The following is an 18,746-nucleotide window of genomic DNA, read 5'->3' as shown; positions in this document are numbered from 1 at the left end:
TTTTCTAAATCAATTCAATCTCCAATTTCAATCACACTCCCATTTAACATCCCTAACTTAGCTTCTAAAATATTGAAAAAGTACCTTTCCTAAAAATGCAAAAAGTTTCAGATTTTTTATAACACATAAATTTTAACTTTATCATTAAAAATTGTAATTCATAGCTAAAACCACAAGTTAATACCTCAGATGGTCACTCAACTATGCATTTTTCTCTCAGAAAGTCACTCAACTTTCAATTTTCATTCAGAAAATCACTCAACTTTCAATTTTAACTCAAAAGTCACTCAATTATCCACTCTTTTCTCAGAGGGATTAATTTAGGATTAAAGATAAAATAAAATGGGTCATATTATATTTTTTAATGGGCGGGTTAGGTGGATGGATCACTAAATGATTTAATTTATTTTTTAAAATTTTTGGTTTGTTATATAAATAATTAATATCAATAAATTTTAGTTAAAAAAATAATTTAATAGATTGAGTGACTTTTTGAGGAAGGAGTGGATAGTTGAGTTTGAGTTAAAATTTAAAGTTGAGTGACTTTATGAGAAAGAAGTGCATAGTTGAGTGACTTTTGAGTGAAAATTGAAAGTTGAGTTTGTGAGAGAAAGTGCTTAGTTGAGTAACCACCTTATTTATGAATTCAATCGATTAATTCTTAGCATGGAATATTATGTAACATCCAATAATTTATATATATATTCTCTATTTTGTTACAAAAAATTGTTATGAAGCACCACTATAAATATAACTTTTCTAAATTTTTGAATTAATCAATTCTGTTCAGCCTGATACAACTGCTTGGGTTTCTTCTCATCTAGTTTACAAAGCGGTTAATTTTTTTGCCTTTTCTGTAAATACACCATTATCAACCCCTAAAGAAGCTTTGTGCGCTTTTCAACAATGGCAATCGCTTCGCCATCGGCTCCGTCTTTCTCGGCATCTATCTGCTGTACTCGTACTGACTTAACTTCAGCTCGTTCACTTCGATTCCCGCCGATCCAAACTCGGCTTCAATCTCGGCAATTCACGTTCTCTTGTCGGTCCTCTGGGCCTTCATCAAATGAATCCGAAGCCGATCTCCAGTACGAGCTTCAGCATGGAGTTTCTACTGACCATCGACGGTGCGGTTCGCTGGTGTTCGTCACGCTTCCGCTTGATACTCTTAATTTCCCCGAAGGAACTATGAAGAGGAAGAAGGCGATGGTGCAGTCGTTTCGTGCTTTGGCGGCCGCTGGTGTTGAAGGAGTTGTGATGGAGGTATGGTGGGGACTGGTGGAGAGTGAATTGCCTAGGGTTTATAATTGGGAAGGGTATTTGGAGATTGTGGAGTTGGCTAAACGTTGTGGATTGAAAGTTCGAGTTGAAATGGCATTTCATCAATACGGTACAGGGCCTGATGATCCTTTCTGGTTCGTACACGTTCCGAATCTCTTCTTTTGCTCTTGTTTGGATACCAAAAACGAAGTGTTGTTTGTTAGTGGTTAAACATTTTACTTTATTTTCTCGTTCAATTACGTCTTGTTTTATTCCTTGAAAACGAATATAATTCTCAGATCACAAAACAAATTAACTTGAAGAGTTGAATGTCTAGCTGCCGCTAGTAGTTCACATGATCGACTATTACATGAATTTAAGTTTCTTCGCGTTTGACATTATTAGTTGAATCTTTTGAATAACATTTACCTGTAGTATGGTAGAATGCAAATCTTCTAATCGTCTCTTTTGGTGTTCCAGTAAGCTTGACAGTTACCATTTGACTCATAATTTGTAGCTTCTTTTTTTTTTTTGTGTGTGTGTGTGTCTGTGTGTTCTAGCAAGCATTAGGGCTTGCTGGAGGGTGTTTAAGCCATTAAGTGAAGCTTATGGGATGTGTGGCTTGGAAATCCGTATGTTGGAAATAATACTTAGGTATGTGTTCAGTTTCACATTATATAGCTTAAGCACCTTTACTTAGTTTTAGTGATTGCATATTGGAACGGAGTAAGAGAAGCTTCTTGGACTGTCTTGAACTAGATTCAACTGATTTTAAGGAGAATCCTATATCAAACTAGTTGACATATTAGTTATTGGGGTACATGTTTAGAATGCTCAGTTTTGTACTGTCAGGTTCCCTGGAATTGAAGATGACTTCTGTATATTCTGTCAAGTTTCATACTGGTATATGTTAAATTATTAAGTCCAAAAAAAGTTCATACTAGTACTTATAAAAAGATAATGCTTTACGGAGTTTCAAATAAGATCTTAGAAAAACGTTTTTTGGTTTTGAACAACATAACTTGTATATGAGCCTATACCTTCAATTCAATTTTCCACAAACAAGTTAAAACCCTGGATCCTTTTTTATATAAAAGTGGGTTTGATGGTTAGTTTTCTTTCAGGAGTAGAAACTTCTAAAAAATATGTAGGGCTAGGGCAAAAGATACCTCTATGAGAGTGGACAAAGTTATCAGCCAAACTAAACAAGAAAGGACACCTGATTTGGAATGAAGAGAGTAGCTTGTTAGGTGCTTGAATCAATTTGATTGGTGAGAAAAGAAACATATTGATTTTCATGTTTCGAAATTGATTGGCTTCATCAAAAGGAACAAAAGGAAGTGACACAATTTGCATGGAGAAGTGGATGAACAAGAAACTTTGACAGCCTCATCCATGTGGATAATTATTTGATCAAGTTTCTCTTTTTGGTATATAATCGGTATCCCTTTTTTTTCTTTTTTTGAGCAGGTAACGATTATTGGTATCCGGTTTATTTTTTATTATACATATAGTGTTCCGTATATAACTTGTGCCTTAATTCATCTTCTACCCCCTTTGGCTGTGACGTTTAGGAAGTTGATAGTTTGAAGTATTAACTCATATATTATTGTAGGATCTTGTAACTCGTCAATATTGAGAGAACCCCAATTTCTGTAATTGTGTAACTTCTAAGGATATAATCTGATCTTCACCTTTTGGTTACTTTGTAAACATTATTCAGTTCTCAAAATCTCGAAGGGGAAATCAAACAGTTCAATTCATTTTAGGCTACATTCTCAAATTCTTTAATATCACATTCATAAGTTTCACTAAGTACACCAAAATCGGGTTACATGTCGGGAGGGTGTTGAGTTATATAATTTCTCACATGGGACATGTGTGTGATTTTTCTTATGTTACAGTAATATGAAACAACTAGATAACTTTGCATACTTCCCGACATATAGCCTGATTTCTTGGAGTTAAGGGATTTTGTAAAGCTTTTGGGCTATTTCACTTGCTGCCGTACAATTTTTGGGTTGAATGGTTGTCATGGGATCACAGCAAGCAGGCTCCTAAGTCAAGTTCTCTTGGTCATCAATGAGCAAAAAAGAGTACCACGTGCTTGATCCATAGTGAAAGAGTCACGCTTGTTAAATGACAGATCGTGTTGCAAACATAAATAAATAAATGAATTGAAGTGTCTTGTCTCCTTAAATGAACCGACAATGTTAAACGACAGTGAATGTTGGGCGGCTAAAATCTGACATATCCACGAGATGAGTGTCACTGGGATACGCATGCTAAGATTGATGTGTGGTCATACAAGATTAGAAATGATCACATTGATAATTAAACGAGAGAAGGTCAGCTTGGTCATGTCTGGCTTTAACCTCCACATGCACCGGTTTGGAGGTGTGAAACTATAGTTAATTAAGGTGTTAAAAAGGGGATGAGGTAGACCTAAAATCAAGTGGAAGGAAGTTATGTCAAAAGACCTATAATCTCTTGAACCCACTCATATCTGGCGAAAAAATAGGACATAGTAAAAGTAAAAGTAAAAGATATATATAGGTGATACCTAATAGTTGGGATTATTATTTAGTCGCATTAGTACATTTACTTCAGGTCTTATGCTTTCTCGTAGTCTTTAGTCATATCTGAATTAAAGTGCTGCAAAAATATAGAGAACTTTGGTATTAAATAGTGTAGTTATTGTTGTTGTTTTCGTGTAATACTGGTCTAGGATGAGCTTATTGTTGTCTTCATAGTTGGTCCGAACTTGCTTGAGATTGAGGTGTAGTATTAATCGTTATTCCAAAGTTTAAATGAGGTAACATAATTTAACAAATGGCAACGGATTTCCCTGTACAAATGTGCTATAGTATAAATGTATAATGTTTACTCTCTCCGTCCCAAAATAAGTGTCCCCCTAGCTAAATAATTTGTCCCGAAATAAGTTTTACCTTAGGGATTCAAGACAAAAATTAATATGTTTTTCCAGCTATACTCTTACACTCCATCTTCTTAATAGTGTTCAATTTTCAAGAGACATTTATTAAACAGGGGTAGTTTATAACTAAACATTGTATTTATTGATTTCTTAATGGACGTGATTTTTGCTAAGTTGACACTTATTTGGGGTGGAGGGTGTACATGCCAAAAGATCCACTTGGATGTCTACTTGCCATTTTGAATGCACAAAGTCACTCTCTCCCCCTGCTCTCTACAACGGTAGTCTGTGAAGATGTGATGATGGAAGAAAGATCACGATCTTCCCTATGGAATGTGTAGCGCAGTCATTTCTCGGCAGCACCCTTGCATGACCAAAGCTAAACAATAGTTGCTCTCTCTTTGTCGAAATTCTTGCTTTAATCTTTTTTGGTGAACTGTTGCTTTAGAATAAGGACATTTTCTTCATCCAATCAGTTTGGAGGTTTAGTAGAAGGGTACTTGATCCTTTTTTGTTTTTGAAAAGATTGGATTCTCTATTATTTCTCGTATTACGGGTTAATATTAAATCATTTTGTCTTTACGTGCTTATGGAGTGAATGATACAGAAGATTGTTTCAAAATAGCGAGAAGGATATAGCAAGCATAAGAGGATGATTTTATTTCTCGTATTTTTGGTGTAAAGGGAGAATACCCTATTGAATGTTATAACCAACAAATTATATAGATATGAATGTTTTGTTTAATGGAAAATTTGAATTATCTTAAAAAAGGAAAACAGAAGATCTTAGTACAGATTAAATGTATGCTAAAAAGTTGCAATGACTTGGTTAATTTCATCATCAGTGGTAGTTCCTCTTTGTCACAAGTAGAGAAATGGGTTCGATTGTTATTTTGCTAACAAGAGTTTGATTGTTTTCAGCTGGTCCTAGTCTGGCTAAGTTTGTGATAAGTAAGAGATTATGGAGAATAAATGTTTAGTTATGCAGAAGAGCGTTTGTCTTCTTATGGTTGTTTTGTGAGCTGATGAGTCACTGGACTAACTCTGTCCCACAATAGATACTGTATTACTGAATGCTCTCTCTCTCTCTATTTGTAAACCTTGACTTGAAATTGGCATTACAGTTATCTATCCTTCTTTTGTTATCGTTTTTTTCATTATGGTGCTGTCTGGGCCGGCTTGCTTGTGGCTCAAGTATTACACCGGGTACCTGCTACCTCCCACCAACATAGGTTTCAAGTAACTCTACATGCCAATGCTTTGGTAGAGAGGAAGAAATTACCTAGTATTTATTTTTCGCTGGAATTTGAACACGAGAGAGAAGGAGAATGCTACGAGAAGGGTCCATCCCCCCCTCCCCCCCCCCCCAAATCCCCCATTTCAATGCCCACTAGGCTACATCCTTGGGTGCTTCTTGAACTAAAAAGTGTTGTGCTCTCCTGATATTACTCTGCCTCTCCCATTGCTGTTCCATTAGAATGATTGCTGCTAGTTAATAATTCAAAATCTGAAAATTTCTCCTTTTGCTGCTGCTAGGATTCCTCTTCCTCAGTGGGTTCGTGATGAAATCGATAAAAATCCAGATTTAGCATATTCAGACAGGTTTGGAAGACAGAATATGGAATATATATCCCTAGGATGTGATGTTCTTCCCGTTCTACATGGACGATCTCCGATCCAAGCATATACTGAATTTATGAGGAGCTTCCGTGACACCTTCATACCATTTTTTGATGGCGTCATAACTGTACGATGCTCACCTAATGCTTCACCAACTAACTTTTAATGGTATTATACCTATGCAATTTAAATTTATGTTGCAGGGTATCCAAGTTGGAATGGGCCCTTCTGGTGAGTTGAGATATCCTTCATGCTCTTTACAGAATTGGACTTTGCGTTCACGTGAACTTGGCGAATTCCAATGCCATGACAAGGTGTGAATAAAATGATTTTATGTATCTCCATTGATTTTTCATGTCATCCTCCAACCAAATTTGTGATTGTCTTCTTTTGAGCTGGCAGTATATGCTTGCATCTTTAAATGCTTGTGCTGGGGAGATAGGAATGCATGAGTGGGCCAATGGCGGACCTATTGGTGCGGGCAGTTTATCGCGAAGTCATGAAGGCTCAGAGTTTTTCAAAAGTGATGGTTCTTGGAACTCACCATATGGAGAGTTCTTCCTTGCATGGTACTCAGGGATGTTGCTGCTTCACGGTGAGAGGATTTGTAGGGAAGCAGAGTCTATATTCCGTGGTCTTGAAGTTAATTTGTCAGGGAAAGTGGCTGGGATTCACTGGCATTATGGTACAGAGTCTCACCCGTCTGAGCTAACGGCTGGCTACTACAATACATCAATTCGAGATGGTTTGCTTCCAATTGCTCGCCTGTTTGGCAGATATGGTTTTTCCATGTGTTGTACATGTTTTGAAATGCGAGATGCAGAAGCGCAGCAGGTGAATCCTGACAGTAGTCCTGAAAGTTTTGTAAAACAACTTTCACTAGCCGCTAGGTTATGTGACATTCCTCTACAAGGTGAAAACTGTGCTAGTAGCTTGGATGACGGATCATTTCAACACGTGTTACGGATGTCTAGGTTCTACTCGAATGGTCCAGCAACTCCAACCTTCTCATTCAATTTTGTCAGGATGGACAAGACCTTGTTTGAATATCGGAATTGGGTTAGCTTTACACGTTTTGTGAGACAAATGTCAGATGCCAAATTTTTTCGACCCAACCTAGGCTTCGGGGATGGTGATATGCCATTTTTGTCTTTATCAGCATCCTCCACTGGTGGAGTAGTTCTTGCATAGTAGGAAGAAAACTTCAACCTGTAGTCATTCCTAATGGTAGTTGCGTATTCTCACCCACAACAAGTCAAGGGTATGTATATCTGTTGCATCTTCTGATCTGTTATTGTGAATTGCGTAGCAAAAAGCTTTGTCTTTTTCGCGTAAATTTTTTGTCCTTGTACTGAAATGGTTGAAAATGAGTATTTTCCTTTGTATCATAACGGTGCTGCTTTCCTTCCTATTATTTTGAGATTGGATGGCCAGCCCCTCTCTATTTCAGGTTAATATGACAATTAACTCCTTTTAGTATTCTAATCTTCTGATATCTGGTGTTTGTTTGTGACCAATATAATTAAGTGAAATAATGGGTAAGTTATTAACTAATACAAGAAGGATTATGATAATGTACTCTAGGTGTGTTTTTAATCCTTCGTTATTGGGTAAAATGGAAAACCAACACATGGTCCTGATTAGAATGATTATGCAAATTGAATTACAAAAGTTGGAAGATTCATTCATCTCCAACAGGGGGAGTCCATGTGAAATTGTGGAGTCAGTCAGTCAGTCCACTATAAACAAGGAAAATGAGGTGATCTACAGAACATCCATAATAAATAGTACATACCAATACAAAATTAATTAAAAAGACATTATTAGAATTTGAGATCATGATTCTACCGCAACTTATTAAAATTTATCGAGTCCCAATCAATTATTCATTTATTTGACCAAGTTTTCCTTGTATTTTCGTTAATATACAAAGCCAATTTTGCATCATTATTTGGTAACGATATCCAAGGAAAAAGAAAGTGGGAAGATGCTTATAAAGCAATTTCGTACTAAAACATGGATTTGTACCTAACTTAAGTGTTGTGGCCTACATTTATTTATGCCAAACAAGGTACACTAAAGTAAATAATGATTAAGGAATTTTGTCCCAAAATGTGCAATTTTAGTTGAAAAAGTCTCCCACGAAATGGCCAATGGGATCTGAAAAAGATAAAGTATACATAGACTTCATTTCTATCTAGATAGAAAAAATGTTTCTAATACTTCCATCAATTTTGTGAGAATTTCAAATTATGCAAATATCATATATGAAAAAAATGTGATGTACGTGTGTACTAAGTTAACTCGGAAACTAAATGAATATGAAATATGCGTTAACTTAAATTAACAATTACATGCTCAATATATTTTAGGGAAACTTACATAAATATACTAAAATAAAAAAATATTTACCATTTATAGAAATAATATCTTTTTTTCACTTGATCACTTTTAATTCATTTTTAATACAAGTTTAATACATATTACAAATAACAATTTATTATTCATATATAATACAAATTTTAATAATGGATAATACATTTATCGCACATTTTAATACACTTATAATACAATATGTCAAATTTTTACCAAACAAACATAATATATTTCAAAAAACAATTATAATTCATATATATTGCATACATAATTCACTTTTAATTCATATTGTAGATTTGACATAGCATTGTTATAAATGGTAATAAATAAAAAATATTGCTAAAATCAGTAATTATTTATTAAAATGTACTAATTTATGTAATTTTTCCTATATTTTTACAAGTCAAATCTAAAGAAAATATATGATGTACGTACACAAACATCACCTCAGAATACTATACGTTAACTTAAATTGTATTTTAAAACATAAATTGCTATAAATGACAATGGTACGTAGTAATTGACACGATAAGTTGGGACATTTTTATATATGCATGGATAGTTGACTTTTATATGAAGGTGACAAATGAATTGAAATGCATTTGTGAATAATTTCAAAAAAGTCATCGAGTGAAGTTTGTACAAAGACAGACGCACTAACTAGCTAGTAATAATTTACGTAAAAATCGTGAACTAACACAAAAAAAAAAAAAAAAAAAAAAAATTGCAACTATTTAAGCAGTTGGGTTTTCATCAATTTCAAGTAACTCAAACAAATATTAGCAATAATTTAAAGTATTTTTTTTTAGTTTCAGCAATTGCAAGTTTGGTAATATGAAGACTCTTCTTTTTGTTATTTGTCTCATCTTCATTTGTTCATGGCCAGGTAAATAATTTTACAATAATTATTTTGTGTTATGTTGGCTTAATTAAGATGAATTACACGGAAAAATATGTGATCAGAGAGAATTCGCATAGTCGATCTCAACTAATTTAGAATCTGATATTGTACCATTGTTCTAATTTAATCAACTAGGCTTTCTAACTTCAAATATTCAATTTATACTTGTTAACTAATTTCAAGTTCTTTGGTTTTCTATAGGTTGCAGCTATGGCATACAAGATGTGGCAAAGGTACATAGCCTGCAGAGAGAGGTACTTTCTCAAGTAGATTAATTTTTTCGGGGGACTATTTGCGTTAGTGCTTAATATCTGCTTTTGGACGTAAAATTTTGATTCGTATAAGAAAGATTCTTTTGGTGGATAAGACGTTTTCTACTTTAGATGATTTTCTAATTAAGAATGAAAAATTATTTATCGTCCTAGGCTCCCAACATATTTTTCGTGTATCAGAATAATGAAAATAGATATCAACCTAGTTTTGCTCTTCCTTTCGATTAATGGTAAGTTTTATTCGTTATGATTTGTCAGTGTATATAACTTAATCATCGACCCGCCCCTTTCTTTGTTGTTAGGTGATTAACCAAATGAATATGCGCAAGGTTTTAGAGGTGGATGTGGTGGTGGACTACAATGGTGGAGGTGGAGCAAATACTGCACATACCCCAGGCAAAGGGTACCCTCCAAAAGGAGCCAATAATGCTAATTAATTTTTAAATATCATAGTACTATACTATATAAGTGTATTTAAAATTTAAAGAAATATATAATGTATGATATGAGGCTAAATAAATGTATCTCCTATATATTGTGCTTTATCAATTACTATTATTATGTATGTGATGTGTAATTTATGTATGTATTATCATAGTTTTGCCATTTCAATCTAATTGGATTGTTTGCGCAGTGTCAAGCCTACTATGAAATCTATTAACGTCTCTTTAATTATACATTAAAAAAAACAATTCTCCTTGTGTTTTCATTAACGTGATACTTTTCGTTTTTGTTGAGTCAAATAGTTTAAATTTGATCGAAAATTTGCGCATGAGATCTTCACTTTTTTTAAAATGAAATTTCTATATTTGTAAACTACGTAAAAAGTACTATAAGTCACAATAATTTATAATTATTCAAAATGTTTAAGAGATTTGTGAAAAACTTATGATTTTGTTTAAATTTTAAAATCCAAAAATTATCATATAAAATGAGACTGGAAGTAAATCAGAAAGTGTAATTAAAATTTAAAGTGATGATATTGATGAAGAGTCAAAAATAGATTTTTAAATCATAATTAGTGAGTCTTTTTTCTTAATTGTTTTGTAACTATAGTCAAAGACGCTGGTCAAAATTAATGTAATCTTTAACTTAAATTTTCAAACATGAAAATGAAATTAATGTAATCTTTGACTTAAATTTTCAGATATGAAAATGTTTGAATTGGAGAGAAGCCAAATTCAACTTTATTGAATTACAATCTTGTCTGATTAGGAAATTTTTTAATTACAAACTTAACAAGGAATTATGTAATTAATGACATTTACAATACAATGTATTTATAAGACACATGATTTCACCAATTTCATTCAAACAAAAGTTGCCAACAATTCTAAAATATTTTAAGTTTGAGAAATTGCAAGTGTGTGGTAATATGAAGACTTTTCTTTTAGTTATTTGTCTCATCTTCATTTGCTCATGGCCAGGTGAATTAACTTTACAACTTTTTTTCTTTTTTAAAAAAATCTAACATATTTTTACTTCGACCTAAATGATAAATTTAAAGAGATTTCATATAATCGATTTTAATTAAGTTTCAAATCGAGAATTCAAATTTGATTTGTGTATTCTTTCTATAGGTCACACAAATGGTATACAAGATGTGGCTAAGCCAGAAAACCTACGGAGAGAAGTAATTTTTTGAAGTAGATTATTATTTTTTATATAGATTATTTGTACTTTGTGAATGCTTATAATAAATACATGAATTTTAGAGATGGTGAGATACTCATCTATAAATCTAGAATTCGAGATTTAGATATAAAATTATCTATGTTGAAAATTGAATTACCTTGATATGAAATCAAAATAAAGGAACATCCAAAAAATAAATTCAGAGTTATTGGTTTCAATTCTTGTGCTTCAAAAACTTTAACAAGCTAATAGGCATGTAGCATTCGTATACAAAGTAGTTTTCTGTCTTTAATTAATGTTCGATTATCTCTATTTGAGACTCAATTAATTTAATCTATCAGATCTATATAAATAACTTACTATTATTTTTTTTCGTGTTTGTGGTTAGATGATTGGCCAAATGAATGTGCGCAAGCTTTTAGGAGTGGATGCAACGGTGGACTACGATGAAGGTGGACCAAATTTTTCACATACCCCAGGCAAAGGGAACCCTCCTATAGAAGCCAAAGTTGCTAATTAATTTTTAATTGTATTTTTCCTATATAAAACCTTAAGTTTTATGTATTGAACTCTCAAATCTATGTAACCGTTCTTAACTATATTAATAAGACTAGAGTTCAATTATAAATTCTTGTAAAGAAAGGAGATGAGAAGAATTAGATTCTTAGCTAGCATTTGTCGTTTGATTTCAAATTGTTAAATATTCTAGGCAAATTATTTGACCATAAATTATAGGAGAAACATTTATCTATTTCAAAAAGTATTATATATATCCATGAGTTCTAAAAATTATTAAAATACCTTTAAGTCTGTATTATCATTTTAAAATGAACATATTTTGTTAAAAAAACAACCTTATATAATGTAATTGATAACAATCAATAACAATATAGACTATGATAACATGGATTTGTTGGCTGGTACTACTTGGGCTTATTGGATATGTACAAGAAAGCCCATCAACATAACTTTTCGGATCAATTGAAGATCACTTTATATTATCCAAACTCCAGCCCAATTATCCCCATTCTCAGCCCAAGTCCAAACAATAACCAACAACAACCCGACCCGACCCATCTCGTCTTCTTCACGCCAAAAAAACCCAACGCGCCTCGTTCTTCCTCTCTCCCAGAAACGTCGCATCAATTCGGAAAAAAGCTGCAGTCCAAACGTCTCTCTCTTTATCCTTCCATAGAAGGAGCCGTTTGAGAATTGTGAGGTGTCGAAATCTCGTAGCCTCATCGGACGGCTTCAACTCTCAATCCGTTGAGGAATTGTACTATTTATTCAACGGCTTTCTTCAACCTTATCTCTTTGAAATTCGACCGTTTTCCCCCTAAATCAATCCATCCTATATAAGGGAGAAATAGAAACAAAAATACAATAAAAACATTAACAAAAGAATGAAGAGATGCAAAGGACGACAAATCGAGAGCTAGTATGATTCTCTGGTTGTTAGAGCAGTAGAAGCTTCATGGTCCTAGTCTCGCTGCTCTGAAGAAGGTAATGTCCTCATTTTTCCTTTTGTATAATTGGTGTTCTATTTCGTTTTCTACCTAAATAATCATTAGCTTAGGAGCAGTTTCAATGTCGACTTGTTACACCTTTGGATATAGTACGGGCCCAACAATGACAAGTTTTTTCAACAAAATTCCAACTCAAACCATGGAAAGTATCAGAGTAAAAATGTCAATCAGAAAAATTTGCGATTAGCTATAAAGATTTCTCTATGACAAATATTAGCTTTAATTATTAATTTACCTTGTTTCAACTTTTTGTGGCTTCAGCCAGATAAATCTGTTTCAACATTCTTGCAAAATGAAAGTAAAGTGGTCAATTTTTTCTCTTGACATAATTCAAAAGTATTTTATCTCTAATTCAGGAGTCGTCGACACTGTTAGTATCAATATTTCTAAATCAACTTTTCCTTCGTCTTTAATTTTCTCAAGTCACCCTTCTCAGTAGAGGGAATATAAGATTGAATACCATGTAAAGCAGTCATAAATGTTCATCATATAACTGTTGTATCCATATCTGTAGTTCTGCTTTCTATTTTATTTAAGTATGTGTTGCTTTAGGTGATTTTGATAACTTGTTATGTGGTTTGTATATTCTTTGATCTTTTGATTGTGTTAGTCCATGGGTAACTGATTTTATTTCGAAAAATGATTAAATAAGGTTTTAAAATCTATTTTGAGTCAACGATTATAAACACTATCACTCTATTTTCATCATAAATAGAGTGCAGTTAAGATATAAAACACACAAAGGGATAGCTTTGTTTAGATAGTCAATGCCAGTTGTGTTTTTTATAGCTGGATTTTTGTTGGGTAGAGTTTGAATTTTGCAACTTTCAAGGATTTTGAAATAATAAATGAAATGCACTCAGTAAATATTGTTATGTAGATTCTGCATTTCTATGTCAGCAGCAGAAACACCAGAACAAGTTGCTATTTTTAGAAGAATAACAAGTTTGGTACCTAAAGATCCATACAGTTGCACTTCAGTCCTCATGATAACATGGGCTCAACATTTTAATTTAGGCCCAAAACATTTTCCTTTTATTTGGAAGGTTCATTTGAAATTAGCCTAAACCTTGAGGTACCAAAAGCCCATAGGATTCAATTTCTTACCCAATTCAGTTCTTTATGTTATCCATTTGGGTAAAATTTTGTGCAAATTACATAAATTCCATAGTATTAATATAAATTACTATTTATCCCTAATTAATCTCTTAAAAGTTAAAAGTCTATTACAATAATTGCAGCGCGGATACATTAAAAATTAGCTCGAGTATATTAATATGCAGCTCATATACATTAAAGAAATAAGGAATTTTGAGATTTTTAAAGTAACAAGGGATAATGGAAAAAAGTGAAACAAAAAGTGTGTAATGTTAATTAAATGTGCAACTTATCTAATTACCTATGTATAGTCACAAAGTGTAGTAAATCATGTTAAGTGGAAAAAGACAGACCTCTCAATGTGTAGCACCAATTGAATGGTCTCTTTCTATTTACCATTTTAGGAAGAAAGCAAATAAACAAAACAAAACCAACAATAATTATATTCTACCATGATGTAATATGAAAATTTTGGTCCATTCATCTCAATTTGAAAAAAATCAAGGTAATATTGATGTGGTGCCAACGATGACAACAAAAATAATTGGAGATAAAAACAATATGTAAGAAAAATTTATAGGTTCTAAATTTTAATGTTACACATGCAAGTCGAGTGAATGATTTGAAAGTTTATACAATATTTAATGAATTTTTTTTGTGCAATATTTAATTGTCTATAAGTTTATAATAAACTTTTGTTCGATCATAGATTTTAAAAACTCTCTTTTTCAAAAAAATACTAATAAAAAAACATTGTTTATCATAAAAAAATAATTTAAAAATTGAAATTCCTATCCGTCCTTACAAGTTTCACTCACTCTGATTTTTTAATTTCTTTCAAGCAAAACAACACAACGTCTTCATATTTCAAAAAATTGTTATTTTAACAAACATTAACAATTTTTTCAAGTGTCAACTATTTTTAATCCTTTTTAATATTGGGTTTATTTTTTCACATGGTAATCTTTTTGCACCTTTCAATTTTCTACAAATCTACATGCATGATAAGACATGTGATAGGCTTTACAAGGTTTTCAAAGAAAAAAAGAAACATGAAGAATAAGGTGACATAAATAGGAGGAAAAAAACATGCTGTGAAACATTATTTGTACCATCATAGACATGTTACTATCAATTCAATAATTTCTAGAATTATTTGGAATATTTTTTGGCACTGATTTTTAAAGTGGAATTGGATTCATGGAATATTGGGATTTTGATTTTTTTGATGTTCACATGTCAACATTGTATTCCTATTTTCTCCTCCTTATCTATCAGTGTTGAATTTAGAGTATCGAATTATTAATTTTACCTTAAAATTATTTTGAATTTATAATATTAGAATTGATAATTTAAAGTTCGTTGATTGAGTGACCTAGTCAGCAGTACGAAAAGTAAAAATATAAAACTTGCAAAGTATGACTTGACCTAACAAGTTATATATCGCTTAATTCCTTCAGAATTTGTATGCAGTTATAGATGCATACGTTTAGTTTATGTAAGGATATAGACACAAGTTTTGTTTTAAAATGTTATGCCTTAAAAAAGTTTGTACCCACAAGTTTATTATATTACCTGTTAGGTTTTTTATTTGCCCTAAATTTTTTATCGTAAATAGATTTTCTTTATAGGAAAAAAATTTCTAAAAATTGACTAATCTTTTTTTTTGTAGGAAAAAGGTTCAGGACCCTATAAATAGAGAAATGTTCCTTCTAACTTAATCAGCATTCACTCTTAGGGGCTTTGAGAGTTTTGGTTAGGGGAAGATTTTATGGGTCACAAGTTTGATATGTTATCATCACTTGTGTGAACCTCCCATGTATTCCGAGAGAATTGGTTGAAGTTGTTTCTCTCTATATTTTGTACTCTCATACTTATAGTGGATTGCTCATCTTCTTTATGGACGTAGGTCGATTGACCGAACCACGTTCTTTACTCGTGATCTTTTGAGGTTTGCTTTGCTAGCTTTCGCATTTATACCTACTTATTTCGGTCCTAACAAGTGGCATCAAGGCCAGATTCAATGATGGAGTCTGGTTCAGTGGTTCGATAATCGATGATTGAACCAGGTCAGGGAAAGGTGTTCATCTTGACGGGTGTAGTTCTAGCCGTAACCTTTTTTTACAGTAATGAAGATTTTGTTGGAGAAATTGTTTTAGAGAAGTTCTCTATGTTGAGACATAAACTTTGCAAAGGAGATGATTATGGAGAGGAGAAACAAATTGTTGAAGATTAAGTAAAGAAGGTGGACAAATTTATTTTGTTAGAAATTCAGGCAAAGGGGGATTTGTTGGGTTTTATTTGCCCTAAATTTCTTACTATAAATAGGTTTTCCTTTTAGGAAAAATGTTAGTCTCTTAGGCTTTGAGAGTTTTGGTTAGAGGGAGAATTTGTGGGTCACAAGCTTGATACGTTATCACTTGTGTGAACCTCCCATGTATTCCGAGTGAATTGGTTGAGGTTGTTTCTCGTACTCTCATATTTATAGTGGATTGTTCATCTCCTTTGCGGACGTAGGTCGATTGACCGAACCACGTTAAATTTTTGTGTCTTTTGGTATATTTTTCATTGTTTTCTTACTCGTGATTTTTCGAGGTTTGCTTTGCTAGCTTCTGCATTTACATCTACTTATTTTCGATCCTAACATTACCAAGCTTAATTCCTATATAGCTTATGCAAAAAGATGACACTGTGTCAGTTTAATCCTATAGTTTTATCTTTGATCATTTTGAAATTAATATAAAATCACACTTCTTCTGAATTCATTGAGAAGACATGACGTCTCAGATATTATTCTGAACTCGTTGAGAAGATATGACGTCTCTGATATTATTATGAACTCATTGAGAAAATATGACGTCTCTGATAATGTATTATCCATTAGAAAGAAAGTGTGGCAAGTATATTTTAGATTAAGATTAAAACCAATTGCTATTCGAACTTATCCTAAAACTGAAATTTAAGTGTTAAAGTGAACTACATGAAATAGATTGGATGGACCATTTTTAACTAGAAAAATAATTACTCCTCGTTTGCTTTTACGTGTCTGTCAAATTTTGTTTAGTAAATAATGATTGATATAAAAATTTAGGCTTTCTTAAAAAAAAATTCAACTGTTAGTATTAGTTAAAACTTAAAATTGACAAAGTAAATCAAACGAATAAAGTATTTTGAACAACTTGCTATCTACAATTGAATAATGCTTATTTCCATTATTACATCGATAATTTTTACAAAATGGAAATTGTTTGTTCATTTTTTGCATAAAATGGAATCATAATGGATTATTGGTGAAAGGGGACGGTGGCTATGGATGTAAAGGTTCTATGCACATTAATTGGATACAATTTAATGTTATTTTCACTTTGTTCCACCAATAAAATTACTCAATAGTGTTATCGATATTTTTATTTTATTAAAAAAATGTACTTTTATATTTAAATTAGAAATTTATGAAATATTATAAGAGCTTCACTGAAGATATTATGGGCCCGTTGGGCTTAATAAAAGTAGCTTTAAAAAAGTACTTTTAAAAGTGCTGAAACTTATTTTTAAAATAAGCAGTTATGCGTTTGGATAAAAGTACTGAAGTTGTTATGTCAAACGTGAAAAGGGATAAATGGAAGAAAGAAATCAAACGTGAAAAGGGATAAATGGAAGAAAGAAATGTTAGGGTTATATGAGTAATTTGGAGATTGTATAAAAATATTAAGCACAAAAAGATAAAAATGTGGTCAACTTAAAACAGCTTATAAGCTAAAAATAAAAAAGCACCCCTACCCCAGCTTTTAACTTTTGGCTTAAAATAAGTTTTTTTTTAACTTAAAATAAGCTGTTTTGAGTATTGTCAAACAGCTAAATAAGTCAAAAACCAGCTTTTAAGTCAGTTTGACCAGCTTTTAAGCTGAGCCAAACAGGCTCTATATTTATTTTTAAAATCTGAAAATAAAAATATACACTAATTTGACTGATTTCAATATATATATATGTGTGTATATATATATATATATATATATATATATATATATATATATATTAAATTGAGTTCATAAAGGAAAAGAATAGTAGAGTTCATATTCATTTCATAAAAAGAAAAATTGTATTATACAAATTGATTGGTCACTTTTCCACTTTGCAGTTTTGGATTTAAAACTATAAGTCATGTGAGTTCATTTGAATTTACATCCTATAGAATTTATTGAATTAAAAAGTTCTTTTAATATTTATTTTAACTTCTAAATTTTAGATTCAAAAATAATGAATTTATGCCTATTAAATGGGCAGAATATTAATCATTAATGCTCTTTTCCTCTTTCAATTTTCTTTCATCTAATCAATGCTCTTTTCCTCTTTTTAGTTTTTTTCATCTAGTATTTGAATTACATCACTGACTTTCAACACTTTGTTTGGATGATTACCATGTATCTTTTTATTATTTATCGTATTATATTTGAATTATATTATGTTACATTTTATTGTACTATTGATTTAATAATGATAATTTTTAGAAATTTTATCGTTCTTTATCTTTACATAATGGTATATATTTATAATTTGAATCACAACTCTTCAGAAAAAGTAGGGTACGAGATAAAGCTACTATGAAAAAATAGGATTAAGATGAAACACAATTATTACATTGTAAATAAAAATAAATAAAAACAAATTGAGGAAAAAAATATAAAGGAAATAACGCGATCACACCAAATTGATCATTACAGTATAATAGAATTTAAGTAATAACAAAAAAGAAATATAATATTTAAACTAACAATACAGAATACAAAACGAATAACAATTGTCCAAACAATTTGAATAATCAATTTGAATACACAATACATCAAACGAGAAAAAATACCGATCATGAATTTTTTTATTTTCGAGGTTCAAATTAAAAATCTTTAATTACGTCCAATCGAATTAAAGATTTTATGCAATATTATTTGGGCACAATTGATGGTCTATTCCTTTTCTCATTTTCTTCTATGTACTTGTATTTATTTGATATTCAATTTTTATCAACTCAATTATTTATTTTATAGCTCGACTAATTTGATCACGTGTCATATTAAACGGAAGCATTCCTACCACAAAATTTACTTATTTTGAAAGACTTGTGCTTA

The 18,746-nt window shown here is 31.6% G+C and overlaps 1 protein-coding gene and 3 long non-coding RNA genes across 4 annotated transcripts; all 4 read left to right on the top strand.

Annotated features, from left to right (window-relative positions):
* The first annotated feature begins 666 nt into the window (after positions 1-666).
* Positions 667-7,206, top strand: LOC101246166 (beta-amylase 3, chloroplastic). Its single transcript, XM_004245434.4, has 4 exons — positions 667-1,415; positions 5,732-5,942; positions 6,019-6,129; positions 6,218-7,206. The coding sequence occupies exons 1-4, from the start codon at positions 907-909 to the stop codon at positions 7,004-7,006; spliced, it is 1,620 nt and encodes a 539-aa protein (XP_004245482.1). The 5' UTR covers positions 667-906; the 3' UTR covers positions 7,007-7,206.
* A 1,727-nt stretch (positions 7,207-8,933) lies between these two features.
* On the top strand, positions 8,934-9,981 carry LOC138337658 (uncharacterized). Its single transcript, XR_011211044.1, has 3 exons — positions 8,934-9,077; positions 9,294-9,346; positions 9,667-9,981. It is a non-coding gene; the product is annotated as an uncharacterized lncRNA (long non-coding RNA).
* A 691-nt stretch (positions 9,982-10,672) lies between these two features.
* Positions 10,673-11,627, top strand: LOC138337659 (uncharacterized). Its single transcript, XR_011211045.1, has 3 exons — positions 10,673-10,791; positions 10,945-10,997; positions 11,388-11,627. It is a non-coding gene; the product is annotated as an uncharacterized lncRNA (long non-coding RNA).
* A 486-nt stretch (positions 11,628-12,113) lies between these two features.
* LOC138337660 (uncharacterized) lies at positions 12,114-16,164 on the top strand. Its single transcript, XR_011211046.1, has 2 exons — positions 12,114-12,502; positions 15,296-16,164. It is a non-coding gene; the product is annotated as an uncharacterized lncRNA (long non-coding RNA).
* The last annotated feature ends 2,582 nt before the right edge of the window (positions 16,165-18,746 follow it).

The sequence above is a fragment of the Solanum lycopersicum genome, chromosome 8, assembly GCF_036512215.1.
Source record: "Solanum lycopersicum chromosome 8, SLM_r2.1".
NCBI classification, from domain to species: Eukaryota; Viridiplantae; Streptophyta; class Magnoliopsida; order Solanales; family Solanaceae; genus Solanum; species Solanum lycopersicum.
This window is presented reverse-complemented; position numbering and strand designations above follow the sequence as displayed.

Excerpts from the sequence above, each read along its gene's own strand:
- LOC101246166 (XM_004245434.4), top strand. The coding sequence starts at position 907 with ATGGCAATCGCTTCGCCATCGGCTCCGTCTTTCTCGGCATCTATCTGC. Across the intron at positions 1,416-5,731 it reads GGGCCTGATGATCCTTTCTG|GATTCCTCTTCCTCAGTGGG; the intron begins GTTCGTACACGT and ends TGCTGCTGCTAG. Across the intron at positions 5,943-6,018 it reads TTTTTGATGGCGTCATAACT|GGTATCCAAGTTGGAATGGG; the intron begins GTACGATGCTCA and ends TTTATGTTGCAG.